The sequence below is a fragment of the Buteo buteo genome, chromosome 7 (genome assembly GCF_964188355.1).
Source record: "Buteo buteo chromosome 7, bButBut1.hap1.1, whole genome shotgun sequence".
Taxonomy (NCBI): Eukaryota; Metazoa; Chordata; class Aves; order Accipitriformes; family Accipitridae; genus Buteo; species Buteo buteo.
In genome coordinates this window covers 41104287-41117182 of record NC_134177.1, presented here as the reverse complement: position 1 = coordinate 41117182, position 12896 = coordinate 41104287, and the positions used below count along the sequence as shown (strand labels likewise).

The 12896-nt window shown below is 48.6% G+C and overlaps 1 protein-coding gene across 1 annotated transcript in view; it reads right to left on the bottom strand.

Annotated features, from left to right (window-relative positions):
- Positions 1-4510: 4510 nt before the first annotated feature.
- LRRC75A (leucine rich repeat containing 75A) overlaps positions 4511-12896 on the bottom strand; it is a 96134-nt gene continuing 87748 nt past the window's right edge. The window contains exon 4 of the mRNA XM_075032620.1: positions 4511-6785. Within this exon, the coding sequence (XP_074888721.1) occupies positions 6200-6785 (586 nt within the window). The 3' untranslated portion in view covers positions 4511-6199. The remainder of the gene's footprint in view (positions 6786-12896) is intronic.

Here is a 12896-nt window from a genome sequence, read left to right as displayed (position 1 = left end):
AACCTGCTTCTTTACAACCCAGAGGCTGCAAAATACAGATGCAAGAAAAAAACCCAGCCTGCACCCACCACCCCCTCCACTTTAATTACTATTTCAGTTCTACCCTGCAGTGCTGTGCGTTCCTGGGGAGCACATGGGAAATCTGCCATGCGCTGCAGCCCTGCAAATATATATTTCTCTCTTAAAGCTTAGAAGGAAATGAAAATAAATACAACGCAAGTTGGGTTTTGCTGAGGTGGAGAGGAGGCTGCATCGGGGAAACCCCAATCCTCTAGCAAGTGCAGACACCACCATTTGCCTGCCCTGCCCGGACACCCTCCTCTGTACCTGATATTCAGTTTTACCTCTGAATAAAGATGAGGAAGGAAAAAAAAAAAGATGATTTGTTCTAAAGGTGGGTGTGATGGATGTGAGTGAGAATGCGAGAGCAAAGGATGCGTTGGGCTGTGTGCATCAGGGAGAGGAGCCTTGATCCCCCCCAGGGCTTGGTCCTGGTGAGGAAAGGGTTGCTCCCGTGTGGATTTGGAGGAGCTTTTCTGGTACAAGCAGAGTGTGGATTGCAGTGGGGTGAAGTAAGCCGGCAGCCTCGCAGCCAGCCCTGCACTAATATTTCCCTGTCTCTTCTGCCTGTCTCCTGGCTATGAACCTTCCTGCCCGGAAGCAGTGACTAGCTACAGATATTTGCATTTATGATAAAGTTTGTGGGGGTTGTAGCTCAGCGTGGCATTGCTCTGGCTATTATTGCACAGGGCTCAAAGCGGAGAGCGAGGCTGTAATGGGTGCGGGGAGATGGTGTTTGCTCCTCACTTTGCCTTCCTCATGGACAAGCTGTCCTTGACCACACACATGTAAATACACTGTAGAACCCAAACCTGTTGTATTTCTTATTTTTTGGCTAGCTTTGGGTGATAAGTAGCAGTCATGATGTGCTGCCTGGGTGTGTGCAAACCCATGTCTTGAAAGTGTGCAGTCGCTGGTTGTGGGGTGTTGCAAGGGAGGGGAGTGATCCCCATCGAGATCTGCTTCATCATCTTAGAAGACCTCTATTCCCCCAAGGCGTGGAAAGGAAAGACGGAATCTCCAAAGCCCAGCAGGTTCTGGTATTGCAGGGTCATCAGCTCTTTTGCTTACAGCTGTTGAGCATTTGAGAATATTTTGTGAAGATGGGGCGCGCTGGTATGAAATGGTGAGACTCGCAGCGCTGGAGGCTGTTGGAGGTCTGTGAGGGATGGATCTGGTTGTCCATTTGTCCTTCAGAATTTAAGGCTAAAGACATTTAATAGAGCTAGAAAGATCATCTCCTCTTGCTGTGTATAGTTTGCTGGTGGAATACAGCACCCTGGCAGGTAAAAACTCAACTGCCCCTGGAGCGAAGGAAGAATGGGATCACTGCGTGATGTTTCCAGGACGATACCCGTGTACCAAAGAGGTTGGAAGGAGATTACATCTGTTGCTCACCTAGGAACATTACACTGGAGAGGTTAGGTTGGTTGTTTTTTCCCTTCCTCACAAGGATTAATACATGAATACTGCTGATAAGGTCGATCGGTTTCCTTGGCAATAGCAGCTACTGGTGATGTGCTCCTAGTTAATGGAAAATGGGAGTCTTTGCATTTCTGAGGTCATGAGTGGTCCCTGCATGAGCTCAGGAGCCTCCTCCCCTCCCGCTGCTGAAACGAGGTGTGCTGGACCATAGGAAAGCACTGAAACATTTGTGCCTGAATGCAAAGAGAGCTGCAGTGTGATAACCCGGTGTGGTTTTATTGCCTTGGGCAGCCTACTCCCCGGCTCAGCCGCTGCTGCCTTCCCTGGTATCCCTTTAGTCCTTTAGGTCACTTTTTGGCCTTTCCTCTGCGGCACTTTTGGGTAGGCGTTTGCAATCTTCTGCTCCTCTCCGAAGGACTGGTGAGCAGCAAGCAATACTTTTGCCCAAAGTATTTTTGAGCTTCTTGATGTCCCCAGCAGTGCTTTTGCAGCTTCCTTGCTTTCCAGTGCGGTCCATGCTTGGGGGTGACCATCACCAGCCCTCTTGCCTGCTTCTAGCCCCCCCTGGAATGTAACCCTCATTTTAAATGAATAATCACCCTCAAAACCCAAACAGGGCTTGTGCAAACTCTTCTGAGATAACCCAGCTGGAACGAGCCCTCCAGAGCGTGTGGCATCAGCCCTTTCATGCCTCTCTCATTCCTCGCCTACTGTTTCGATTCCCCTCAGTGTGGGCTCTTCAGTCTGTGCAGAATTATTTCCAATTACATTTTTGTTGCTGAAGGCATAAATCTTCTCCCACAGACTAGTTTCCTTCATGCACAGGCAGAGCTGTGTAGCGCTGGTGGAGAGAACTAACCAAACACGGCTTGGATGTTTTATGGACTTTTTTATTTTATGGTGGCCACTTCCTCCCCCCTTTGACAAGAAATGACCTCAGTCAACTTTAATATTCTAACAGCAGTGATTTTCAGTACTTGAATCCTTCTTCTAGGGCCATTTAAAAGCTTCTGACCAGAAGAAGCAGCCCAGTGTAGCACTGGGAACATTGATTATATATGGAGTGAGCTCCAAGCTTATTTTGATGCTGATGAGCTGGGAAGGGAAGCAATCTCATGCTACGTTCTTAAAAAAAAATTACTCTTTACTGAGCCCACAGGATCATCATCATCCTGAAGTGCAGTAAATGGCTAATTGACCTAATCCACACTGCAAGGAAGAGACTGATTAGCTAAAGCCCTCTTGTTTTTATAACTGAGTAACTGTCTCTACTGGAGCTGTGTTTTTTTTTTCTCTCCTGTGAAAGTCAGTAATTTGGTGCATGCTTCAGCATGCATGAATATATCGATAAAAGGCCCTTTCTAGTTATTTCCCTTTCTCAGTAGGGCTAAATCCTCGTTGGGCACAGGGATACTGGCACCAGCCTGTCTGTACCAGTGGAGCAGAGCTAGCTCAAGTGGTGCAACGTCTGCACAAGGCGAAGGGCTGAAGGATGTAGGGTCTTTCTCCAGAGGCTCATCCTTTCCAGCGCGGCCCTGGATGATCACACGAGGGACCCAACGACAGCATTTCACAGCGGAGGGGGACGGCTGGGACGAGGTGTTCCTGATTTGCAGCCCATCTGCGGCAGCTTTGGGGACAGAGCCTTGCATTTAGCCCTCTGCAGCTGAAAGTTGAGCTGGTGAGCTGCCGGTAACCCCTTGCAGAAAAAGCCTGATAAATGCAAAATGTTTCCTGCTTGATTGATGTGCTTCATAGCAGGTAGAAGCTGAGCTGGAGGGGAAATGTGGCAGGAGCGACCTCCTGGGTGGTTTGTGTCGGTGAGGGAATTGAGCGTGCAAAGCATCAATAAATGATGCAGTGCTCTAAATGCAAAGTGCCTCTGGTTGATGAATTTGCATGGCCAAACTGCGGGGTCCAGACAGATACTGAGGCCCAAGATAGCTAGTTCCTGGGCAAATACTTAGCAGAAAATAAAAAGCTTGCAGCAAGGAGCTTGCAATTGAAGTAATTTAAACAGACAGAGCTGTGCATAACAAGGGGAGCCTAGTGTTGAGTACTGAGGTACTGAGCAAACCAGAGCCTGACCTCTTACAGAAGAAATTGCTGGCGTTTCTTTTTTGCAAGGAGAAATCTTGTTCTTGATGAAATCCCCATACATTGAGTTAACAAATCTCCATGCGGGATCTACTACTGGCACAGCAGGGCGACCTATGCACGTGGCGGATGAAGTAGTGATGGTGGATTTGCTACCCGTGTCTCACTGCCTGCCCTGGGTGCAGGCAAAGGCTCTACATACTGCCTGTCAGCCTTTCCATATGAACAAAACATACGTGCCATAAGCTCCATCCCAGAGCCCGCTCCAGGCAAGGAGACCCCTGTGTGTGGCTACTGGGGAGCGGGAGAAGTGTAACCTCCCCCAAGGATGGGTTGATGGTTAGGGATGCAGCTGAGACCCAGACAACCTGGTGTATCACATCTTGCTTACTTTATACCTCTACTAAAGGTACCTTATTAAAGTTGTAGTAAGGGTAGAAATAGTCCCCAAGTGCGTCGGGAGAGGTCTCCTGGGCATTAGGACAAACCTGCTCCCACCAGCACGCTGGCCCCCATGTCCTGTCCCCTGCCGTGGTTTGGGTGCTGGAACACAGATCATATAGAGAGCCCTTGCTGCAAATAAAAAGCTGTTTCCTTCAGTGCACTGAGACTGTAACACTGGAGATAAATACCCTGTGGAGCAGTATGCCATTCTCAGTATTCCTTTCTCCCACGTTGGTTTTGCACACTGGCAACATTTAAAATTTAACAGATGCTTTTACGATGCTTCTGCATCCACCTTGTGCCCACCCTGCAGAATCCAGCCCATAAACTGGGCTATTTATTTCTCCAGCCAGCTACAGCGACCCTTTTTTTAAGCACCCTGGAGAACCCAGAGCTGCAGTGCTTAGCACTGTTTTTTTGCTGGGGTGCTCTGGCCTGCCAGCTGGGCATTTCAACCTGTACAGAGGAAAAATTCAACACTGGGTCTTTATTAAACATTGTCATTCATTTTGATTACGGATAGCTCCTTTATTTCAAACAGAACAGTTTATTCACTGCAAAGTTTTTTTCATGCCTGTTGGAAAGAGTTAGCATTAAAAAAAAGGAAAAAGGCTTGGATACATGCAAATCATACTGAACGTTGCCAAATGTATTAAAACGAGTAGCAGAGCTTCTTCTAAGTTATCTACTTGCGTACCGAGGAGAAACAACAACCGACAGCATGAAGCCCCTCTGGAAAAAGCTTCCCGGTGCAGCGATGTTAAATGAACGGAGCCAAAGAGACGACCAAAAAGTCTGACGGCGTTTGCACCCAGAAGAAGCAAAGCCAGAGAGTCACTGCTGTGAGCCAGGAAAACGATGCTGTAAAGCTGCTCAGGGATGGGCTTTGAACAGATAGAAAAGGGCTCCCTCTTAGCAAAGGGAGTCATGTTTGGTCCTTTGAATGTAAAGGAGAGGGAGTTTTTCACACTTTCCTGCCCTCCCCCAGGTTTAGGATCAAATGAAATTCTGGTTCAAAAGCCGAAGTGCCCATTCCAGTGCTGCTGCTCTGGGGTGATCCATTTTCCGTCCAAAATAAAATAAAATCAACCCCCCTGTCTCTTTTAGAAAAAAACAAAATGACATTTTAGAAACAAAGCACTTCTGGTCTGGGAGGGATGGACACAGCCAAGTGACCCAACAGCCTTTCGGAGGCTTTAAATCTCCAGCTGGCTGTGTCTGCCCAGCCCTCAGTGGCAGTGATACAGGGATGAACCCCAGGATTATTTTTTCTTTTATAAACCTTCAGTATTGTGGTCTCTTTTGTCAACAGCAGCAATGAACCTGAGCTGAGGCCCGGCTCCAGATTTTGCGGATCGCTCCCCAGAATACTCTCAGTGTTGCTGGTGCAAGCTCCAGGTACCACATTAAAAGCTCTGGAGTTATTACAGCAGCACGGCTGGTGGGAAACTGGATTTCACGTCTGAATAAATACTGGGCAGGCACAAGTGCCAGCCTGATTTCGGTAAGGCGGGAGGGTGAGAATGCCGTCCAGGCACGCTGCAGGCTGGGATTTAGCTCCGCACCAGGAAAGCAAAGCTCTCCCTCTGGGCTGGCTTGCTATATTAAGAGAAACACCCCTGGTTAGTGTGTGATCAGACTTTTGTTTTATCATCTCAGCAGTTATGCTATTCATCAGCACCTCCTGAAGTCAGGATTGGAAAGGATTTAAGGTTTATCTCGGCAGCAGTCCTCTTTGGGGTGACTGCTGTCTGTCCATCACATGTGGGAGAACAGTGGGGTTCTGGCTGGGATCCAGCACTAAGGAAAGGGAGCCCTTCCCTGCAAAGTCTGGGCACCTTTCTTCTCCCCTTTTGTGCTCTTCTAAGGAAGGGCCTCGTATTACACCACCTTAGAGACACGTTTTTGAGAGGTTAAAAAGCATAGCACGTCACTAATGTTCAAAAATACCTGGCCAGCTTTTATAAAATACAAGTATTCAACGTGATCGCCTTTATGTGGTCTTGGAAAAGAAAAAAAGTTGACATTCATCGTACGGGAGGAAGGCAGCAGTCCGGACTCCTGAAGCAACCCACCGCGTGACTCGACCCTCCGCCAGGACCTCCAACGCTGAGGTCTCGGTTTTAAGTCATCTTTGCTCAACGCGCCCACCCAAGAGCCACGGAGCCGGACATCATGTCTGCGGTGTCGCAGCACCTTGCTCCGAGTTGGGGAGCTCCCCAGCCTCAACTGTTCTGTCCGCCTGCTGCAAACCTAGGTTGTCAGTCTTGCCTGGTCCAGCGCGCAGGTCCTCCTGGCTCTCAGCCAGGCCATCTTGGCTCTCCAAATCGCTTACCTGCCCCTCGCCAAACTCCAGAATAGTCGGCAAGTTGCCTTGCTTTGGGCATCGTCTCTTTAGGCTGACCAAGAAGGGTTGCGGCAAGGAGAAGATGTCCACGTTGTTGCCGAGGTCGATCCAGGTGACGCTGGGGAACTTCTTGGGGTCCTTCAGGGTTTCGGTGAGGTCCCGTAGGATGGCTTTGGTGAGCCGGTTGCCGTTGAGGGAGAGGGTGGTGAGGTGGGGCAGCACGCAGAGCGCCGGCAGCAGCTGCAGCAGCATGTCGTCCGTCAGCTCTGTGAAGCACAGCTCCACCGTGTCGATGTGCTCCGAGCTGTGCTGGAGGTAGGACGTGACGCGGTCCAAGTCTTTCAGCGTCAGCGGGATGCCCGACAAGTCCACTGTGTTGTCCTGAGGCTTCCCCATCAGGACAGCTTTCAAGCTGTGGGGGAAGAAAAGGAGAGGGACATTAATGTGGGGGGACGTCTCTGCTCCGTGGCATCGCTTTGGGCTCCCTGGCTCTCTCAGAGAGGGCAAGAACATGAGTTATTTAGGTAGGATGTTTAATTGGGGCTAACCATCTCCTCTGCAGAGGCCAGGAGTGTGTCTGTGCAGCTGTGGGGGCACAGAGACATTTCAAGGCTGTTTATTGATAGAAGAGGGCCAGAAACAAGGAGCACCAGATTAAAAAAAAAACACCTTAATTCAGAAAGAGTGCAGAGTTCTTTTCTACAGCCACTGCAAAACCCTGGAATAAAGAAGCTAGCCTGGTGCTTTTAAAGGTGCAAAAAAAGAGTGAGGAAGCCCTTGATTAGATGGACAGAAATTGCTAGTGCTGCTGTAACGCTTCTCACACTGCTGGTTACGAAGCTCTTTGAGCGAGAGGGCATGCGTTTGTCCTCTTGGCTGTACAGGTGGGAAACTGAGATCCCAAGCCAGAACGACTTTAGCCCAAGACAGCAAATGTAGGACAGACACCTGCAGGGTTGGGTGATTTGATCTAGTATTTCCAGCGTGTTAGACCTATTATGTCTCTTCAGTCTAGCTGCCGAGGAGATGAGCACTACGGAGAAATCCTTAGATAAATAAATTAATTCTCACAATGACCCTACAGAGACTCATTAGCATGAGCTAGACTGGAGTTTCACAGGTCAATTTATCTTCTAAAGCAAATCAAAGAACGTATCTACAGTGAGGACCTGTCGGCAGACTAGCGCTGCTGAGGACTTTTTGCTAATGACTTGTTATTCTGAGTGAATTAGGAGGTGGAAGGAGCCTCATGCATGCTAATTGCTCATGTCAACTTGGTGAGCGCACATGTCTCATCCGCTGCGGTGGCACAGGCGTTTTAGCCTCACGCCAAACCAGCCAGCTGCGGAAATGCTTTTGCCTTTCATTACAGCCTAAGCCAGAGAATGGTTCTGCCCAGCACCTGTTGGTTTTTCTAGCTGAAAATGCAAACCAGCACTAACACTTTTTTGCTTAGCCGCCAAGCAATGCCCACCACAGAGCCAGCCCACCACCTCTGCTGGGCAGCTGCTCAAGAGTGTCTGCTCCGGTGCCACGACACCTTGTTTGAAATTCGTCTTGCACAGCACGGTAAGATATTGTACAGCTGGTTCCACAACGTGCGCACCAAGCCATGAGCTCTTTGTGATCTGGGAGGGTGGGTGCAGGCAGCTGCTAAGCATTGGGCTTTTCCCCTGCTGAGTTCCAAAAGTAACACAGCTAGAGAGTTGTAAATTGTGCTGAGCTTTAATTTGTAAATAATGCACATAGACAGACAACCTTGCAAGGTGTTGTGAGCTCCCCGCTAGACTTTGGGGGAATAACTTAGAATAGAGGCAGGGTGGAAGGAAATGAAGGTTATTTGTAAGTACCAAAGCATTTTATTGTTGACTGATCAATACCCGCGTTCACCACTGGGGTATGAGGAGTTTGCCATGGCCACTTGATGTACTGGAGACCTGCAAGCCAAGGAAGAGTGAAATTCCTGCAGTTGCTTTGGAAATAACCCCTCCCAAAATGCATATAGGTGTGTGTGTGTGTACTTTCCAAAATCGTCATCACCAGAATAACTTTCCTAAATAATCACAGGAAGGCTGAAATTGCTATGACCTACCGTTAAAGAGTTTGCTTCAAGGTAACGTGTCCTGAGGTGTTAGGAGAGGGCCAGGGAGAGCAGAAAGCCTGGCTCAGCCCAGCAGCAGAAGGGGGCATGCCGTGAGATGTCCGTTCCCCCCCCACAAAGGATGGCACTTGCAATGCATGTGTGCATGGGCGTGAGCCAAGTGCTCTAGTTTGACTATCTGTAGTCATCAAGAAGGCAATAAGATTTGGGAGCATGGGGGCTGTATAAGGTACTGTGAAGGTATGGATGGTGATCTGCCATGTATGTCTGCTCTGCCAAGGGTACGGAGCTATTTGCAGTGCCTTACTTGTCTGTCTTTCACAGCCCTGCAGAGTATTAGCTGCCTGCCTTTGAGTCAACAGGCAGTGATTTCCAAATCATCGCAGGAGGCCACCTTGCTTGGTGGGGCAATGCAGCTGATGCAGTCAGCAAAGCAGCTAGCTTAACAGGACTAGTGTTGGTTTTAGCAGCAAATACAGAACAAGCTGTGGCAGGGCTGCCCTGACGTCCTGCCTGCCATCAGATACACGCATGTGCACCGGTTGAGAAAGCAACTGCATTTGCACTTGGGGTTAAGCTGTTGGCCAGATAATGTAATGCTGTGGAGGACTTGGGGACAAGATGCTCTGATGTCTCCTCTGGGTTTGTTTTTCCAAGCTGCCCGTGAGAGCTGACTGCCCAGAGACTGTTATTTCAAACAAGGGGGAAAAAATGAGAGCTTTACTCCAAAGGTCCATGCCGATAAGTTGTGTGCCAGTTAACAAGAGAGTCTCCAAATCCAGAGCTGCTCTTCTGCTTTCTTGAACAGCACAAACCCCATGTACTGGGTGCCCATGGCCACAGGCTGGCTATGGAGACCTGGCTGTGACCCAGCTGAGCTGGGGAGAGAGCAGGCAAACTCCTGGGTGCTATTTCTAGAGCAGAAACATCTCACAAATCTTGACCATGTTGTGATGGGGAGGCTGGGAGGGGTGAAAGATCTTTTTTAGAGTTCCCTTGGTGATGCTGGATTATGCTCCACAGTCCGTTTAGCAGTACTTTTTTCTTGCTCTTCCTTTGAAGATGATATTACAAGGAAGAAATGGATGCAGATAAGCACTGGGATTAAAGTCAACTTCCATCTAGAGGCTTGGCTAAACACTAGGAAAACAAGCTTTCCTCCCAGTTTCAATATGCACTTAAGCCGTGGCTTTCTGATATTGCACCATGGCAGAAAGGAAGATAATTTCACAGACCCTCCTCGGCTCGAGCAGGTACCGAACTTGGAGCTGAATGCAACAACTGTGCAAAAGACTTTGATCGTCACCTGGCTCTTGGATCGCAGTCATTTCACGTGAACTAGGTTTTTTTTCAGGGAACAGCCCATAGGAAGGAACGAGTTTTGGTTTTTTTGTTGTTTTTTTTTTTTAATTCATGGTTCCCTGAGCCCTTCAGGGACTCGTGTGGCCCAGTGCAACCCTCCTGCTCTAACAGAAAGGCACCTGCCTGTTGCGCTGCAAGCAAAATGACTGAATTTCACCTAAACTAGGCTATGCAGTGTTAAGGTCTCCTTAAGGAAATCAGTTCCACCCCCCCCCTGCTTCATGCCCCAGAAAATGCTTGGCTGCTGTGTATGTGTTATTCAGGGATTTCATGTTTGAAGAGAGGAGCTTGTTTTGGCCACGGTCGCTGCTGCTGGGGGGGCATTGCCATGGGCTGGAGCAGACTCGAGCCAGGCGGGAGGGGACAGACCAGGAATGGCATTGCAGGATCTAAGATGACAGCAAATCTTCCCCAGAAATGCTTGAATGCACTAGCCCAAATGGCAGCTGCATAAATTAATTTATCAGCCTTAAAAACATGGGTTTGTGCAGCAGTTGGCCAATTTCTTTACCACTATTAAGAAGAGTGATTGACTTCTTATTAACCTTCTAATTCTAAGTACCTGGGAGACCTGAGGGTAATTTTGATCCATCATCCTGACTGCAGCCCTGGCATAAAGCAAGCACTGGGGGTACGGCATCGGGCGAGCGAGCTGGGACAGCTCAGCAAGCGCTATCTGCTGCGACGATGCTTATGCCATAAGCTGGGACGGGCTCCGGGCTGTGGGAGCTCATCGCTGCACAGCAAACCCAGTGGCTCTCGATAGGGAGCCATGGGAGATGGGGAGAACGACAAACATCTGGGATGTTTTGCAAGAAATAGCACCTGTCTCTTAATTTGACATGCAGCCCTACCAGTGAGGCTGTGGCAGATCATGAGAAACGCCTTGTCCGTTGGTGGGGGAAAGAAAAAAATCTATAATGGAGTCTCGAGAACAGAAAACTGGAGAAAAGGGACATATCCAGCACGGTTAGGTAAGGCTCCAAGGAGATGGGTGATCGCAGAGGGGCAAGATCTACAAGAACAAAACCAAAACAGCCAGCGGCAGAGGGAAAGCCATTTCCTTCTGCATATGGCACCAGGAGTGGAGAAACCAGGGAGCAGCAGCACGCTGGGGTTTTATGGCTGTATTATTTATTTAATATGTGCTTTCACTTCTCCAGCTCAGATGAAATCCAAGAGGGTCAGTCGTCCGGCTTTCCAGGAACAGCTTTAGCTGATACAAACTGAAGCCCTGCACAGAGCTGTGCTCTTGCAGGGTCTTACGCAGCCGAGTGGGATTTTTTGGGTTACAACACAGCATTCCTACATGGATGATGGCAATCCAGTGGGAATGATAAGCACAGCTGGGTGCTCCAACTCTCTGCGCTTGCTTCAGACATCCTAGCAAGAGAGTTGTGGTCTGAAGAGAAGAAACCAAACCAGTCTGGTGGATGAGCCCTTTGCTAAGGGTTTTTACTGGGTGCTAAGTGGGCTAGGGCTTTACCAATAAACAGCAGCCCCAGCCTAGGATCACCCACGGCAGGCTCTGAACCTGTGATTTAGGCCCATTCAAAAGCACACCAATCTGACTGGAAACCTTTTTTTTAAACAAATCTCGGGTCATTAAGTGACTTATTACACACATTAGCCAATGGCCGGGTTGGGGTAAGAGGAAAGGCTAATGAGAGCTGCTGTTACTGTTTACTATTATCTGCACGTTTCAGTTGCTGGTTTGCCCTGGGAAAGATTATTCACGCAGGCTGCTCAGCAAAAGGCTGGCCAGACAATGTCTATAATTTTAATCTTTTTTTAAATTTTGGTGCCTTGGTGTAATGGTGCAATTAGCACTTTCCCATCTGGGCTCCTCTCAGGTGCAAGACGCGGTGAAGCTGGGCCGCATCTGCTATACCCCTCTACGTCACCTTAAAATGAAATGTGTTACCAAACTTGTGCTGCAAAGTGGCGAGGGGCGTGATGGATAATGCTACTGGTTATTGGATTTATTCCATGCTGTGAGCTGGGCCGTGCAAAGGGGCTGGAGGAAGGGTCAGAGCTTGGGCTTGGTCCCTCATCCCCTTCCCCTGCCGCCGGCACTAAGCCTGGCTTTGCAAGGGGGCAAAGCCTCATTCCAGTAGCCCAGGCTGCTCAGTCTAAGCCAGAGCAATTACTGTCTTAATCTTTGTTTTTCATGCAGGTGCAGGCAAATAGCTACCCAGACTACAACCAGCCAGAGAAAAGTTATGTCAATGAATTGATGCAAATCCCCTTCGGCTTAGGCAAGATCCCGAGCTGCTCTTCCGCAGGGACGTGTTTTAAATCAAAATTGCCAGGGTGAACCTAAGCGTTGTTCATCCAAAGAGTTGGGCCCTCACTTCAACAGTGTTAGGTTAGTCTTAAAGCTCATTTAACGTAAGAAAATAGCTCAAAATTTCTAGGACCAAACAGCTCTGGTAGAAATAACTTACCTAGGTGGGGGATCAGTCCTTGAGCATACCTCAGTAGCAGGAGAACAAGAGGGCTTTTAAAGAAAGTTACAAAACTGCCAATGTTTTTCCTGGTTTAATGTAAGAGGTTTGGCTTTTCTTATGGCAAGACAGATCATACAGTGCAAAAACTATTAGTAAATGATCTGGTGCCAAGCTCCAGTGGGTAGGTCAATAATGTCCTGGTGCTCAACACATCTGTACGCTCACTAAACTCTCCTGTGCCTTGGGGACCCATTTCACTGCTGCGGTGGCACTTCTATTAGTGGCAGTTCGTGGTTTGCTGGATTAGCTGAAACCTCAAACACACACCTCCACAGTAATTTAACAAGATCTATACTTATCCCCTTACAAGGTCTCATTTAACCTGTATGTGGGCAGAAAGGCAGCTGTTAATGTGACGTGGTTCTCTCTACCGGTAATTTTTTGGCAACACTGGGAAAGAAACCAATGAAATAGTATATTTATTATTAAAAAAAATAAATTGATGTTCATATGTTGGCAGCTACTTCTCTCGCATATGTACCGCCACATCATTTTTTGGCAGCAGCCCCAGCGAGCGAGGTGTAGTGAGGCTGGGGCCGGGGCGATGCCT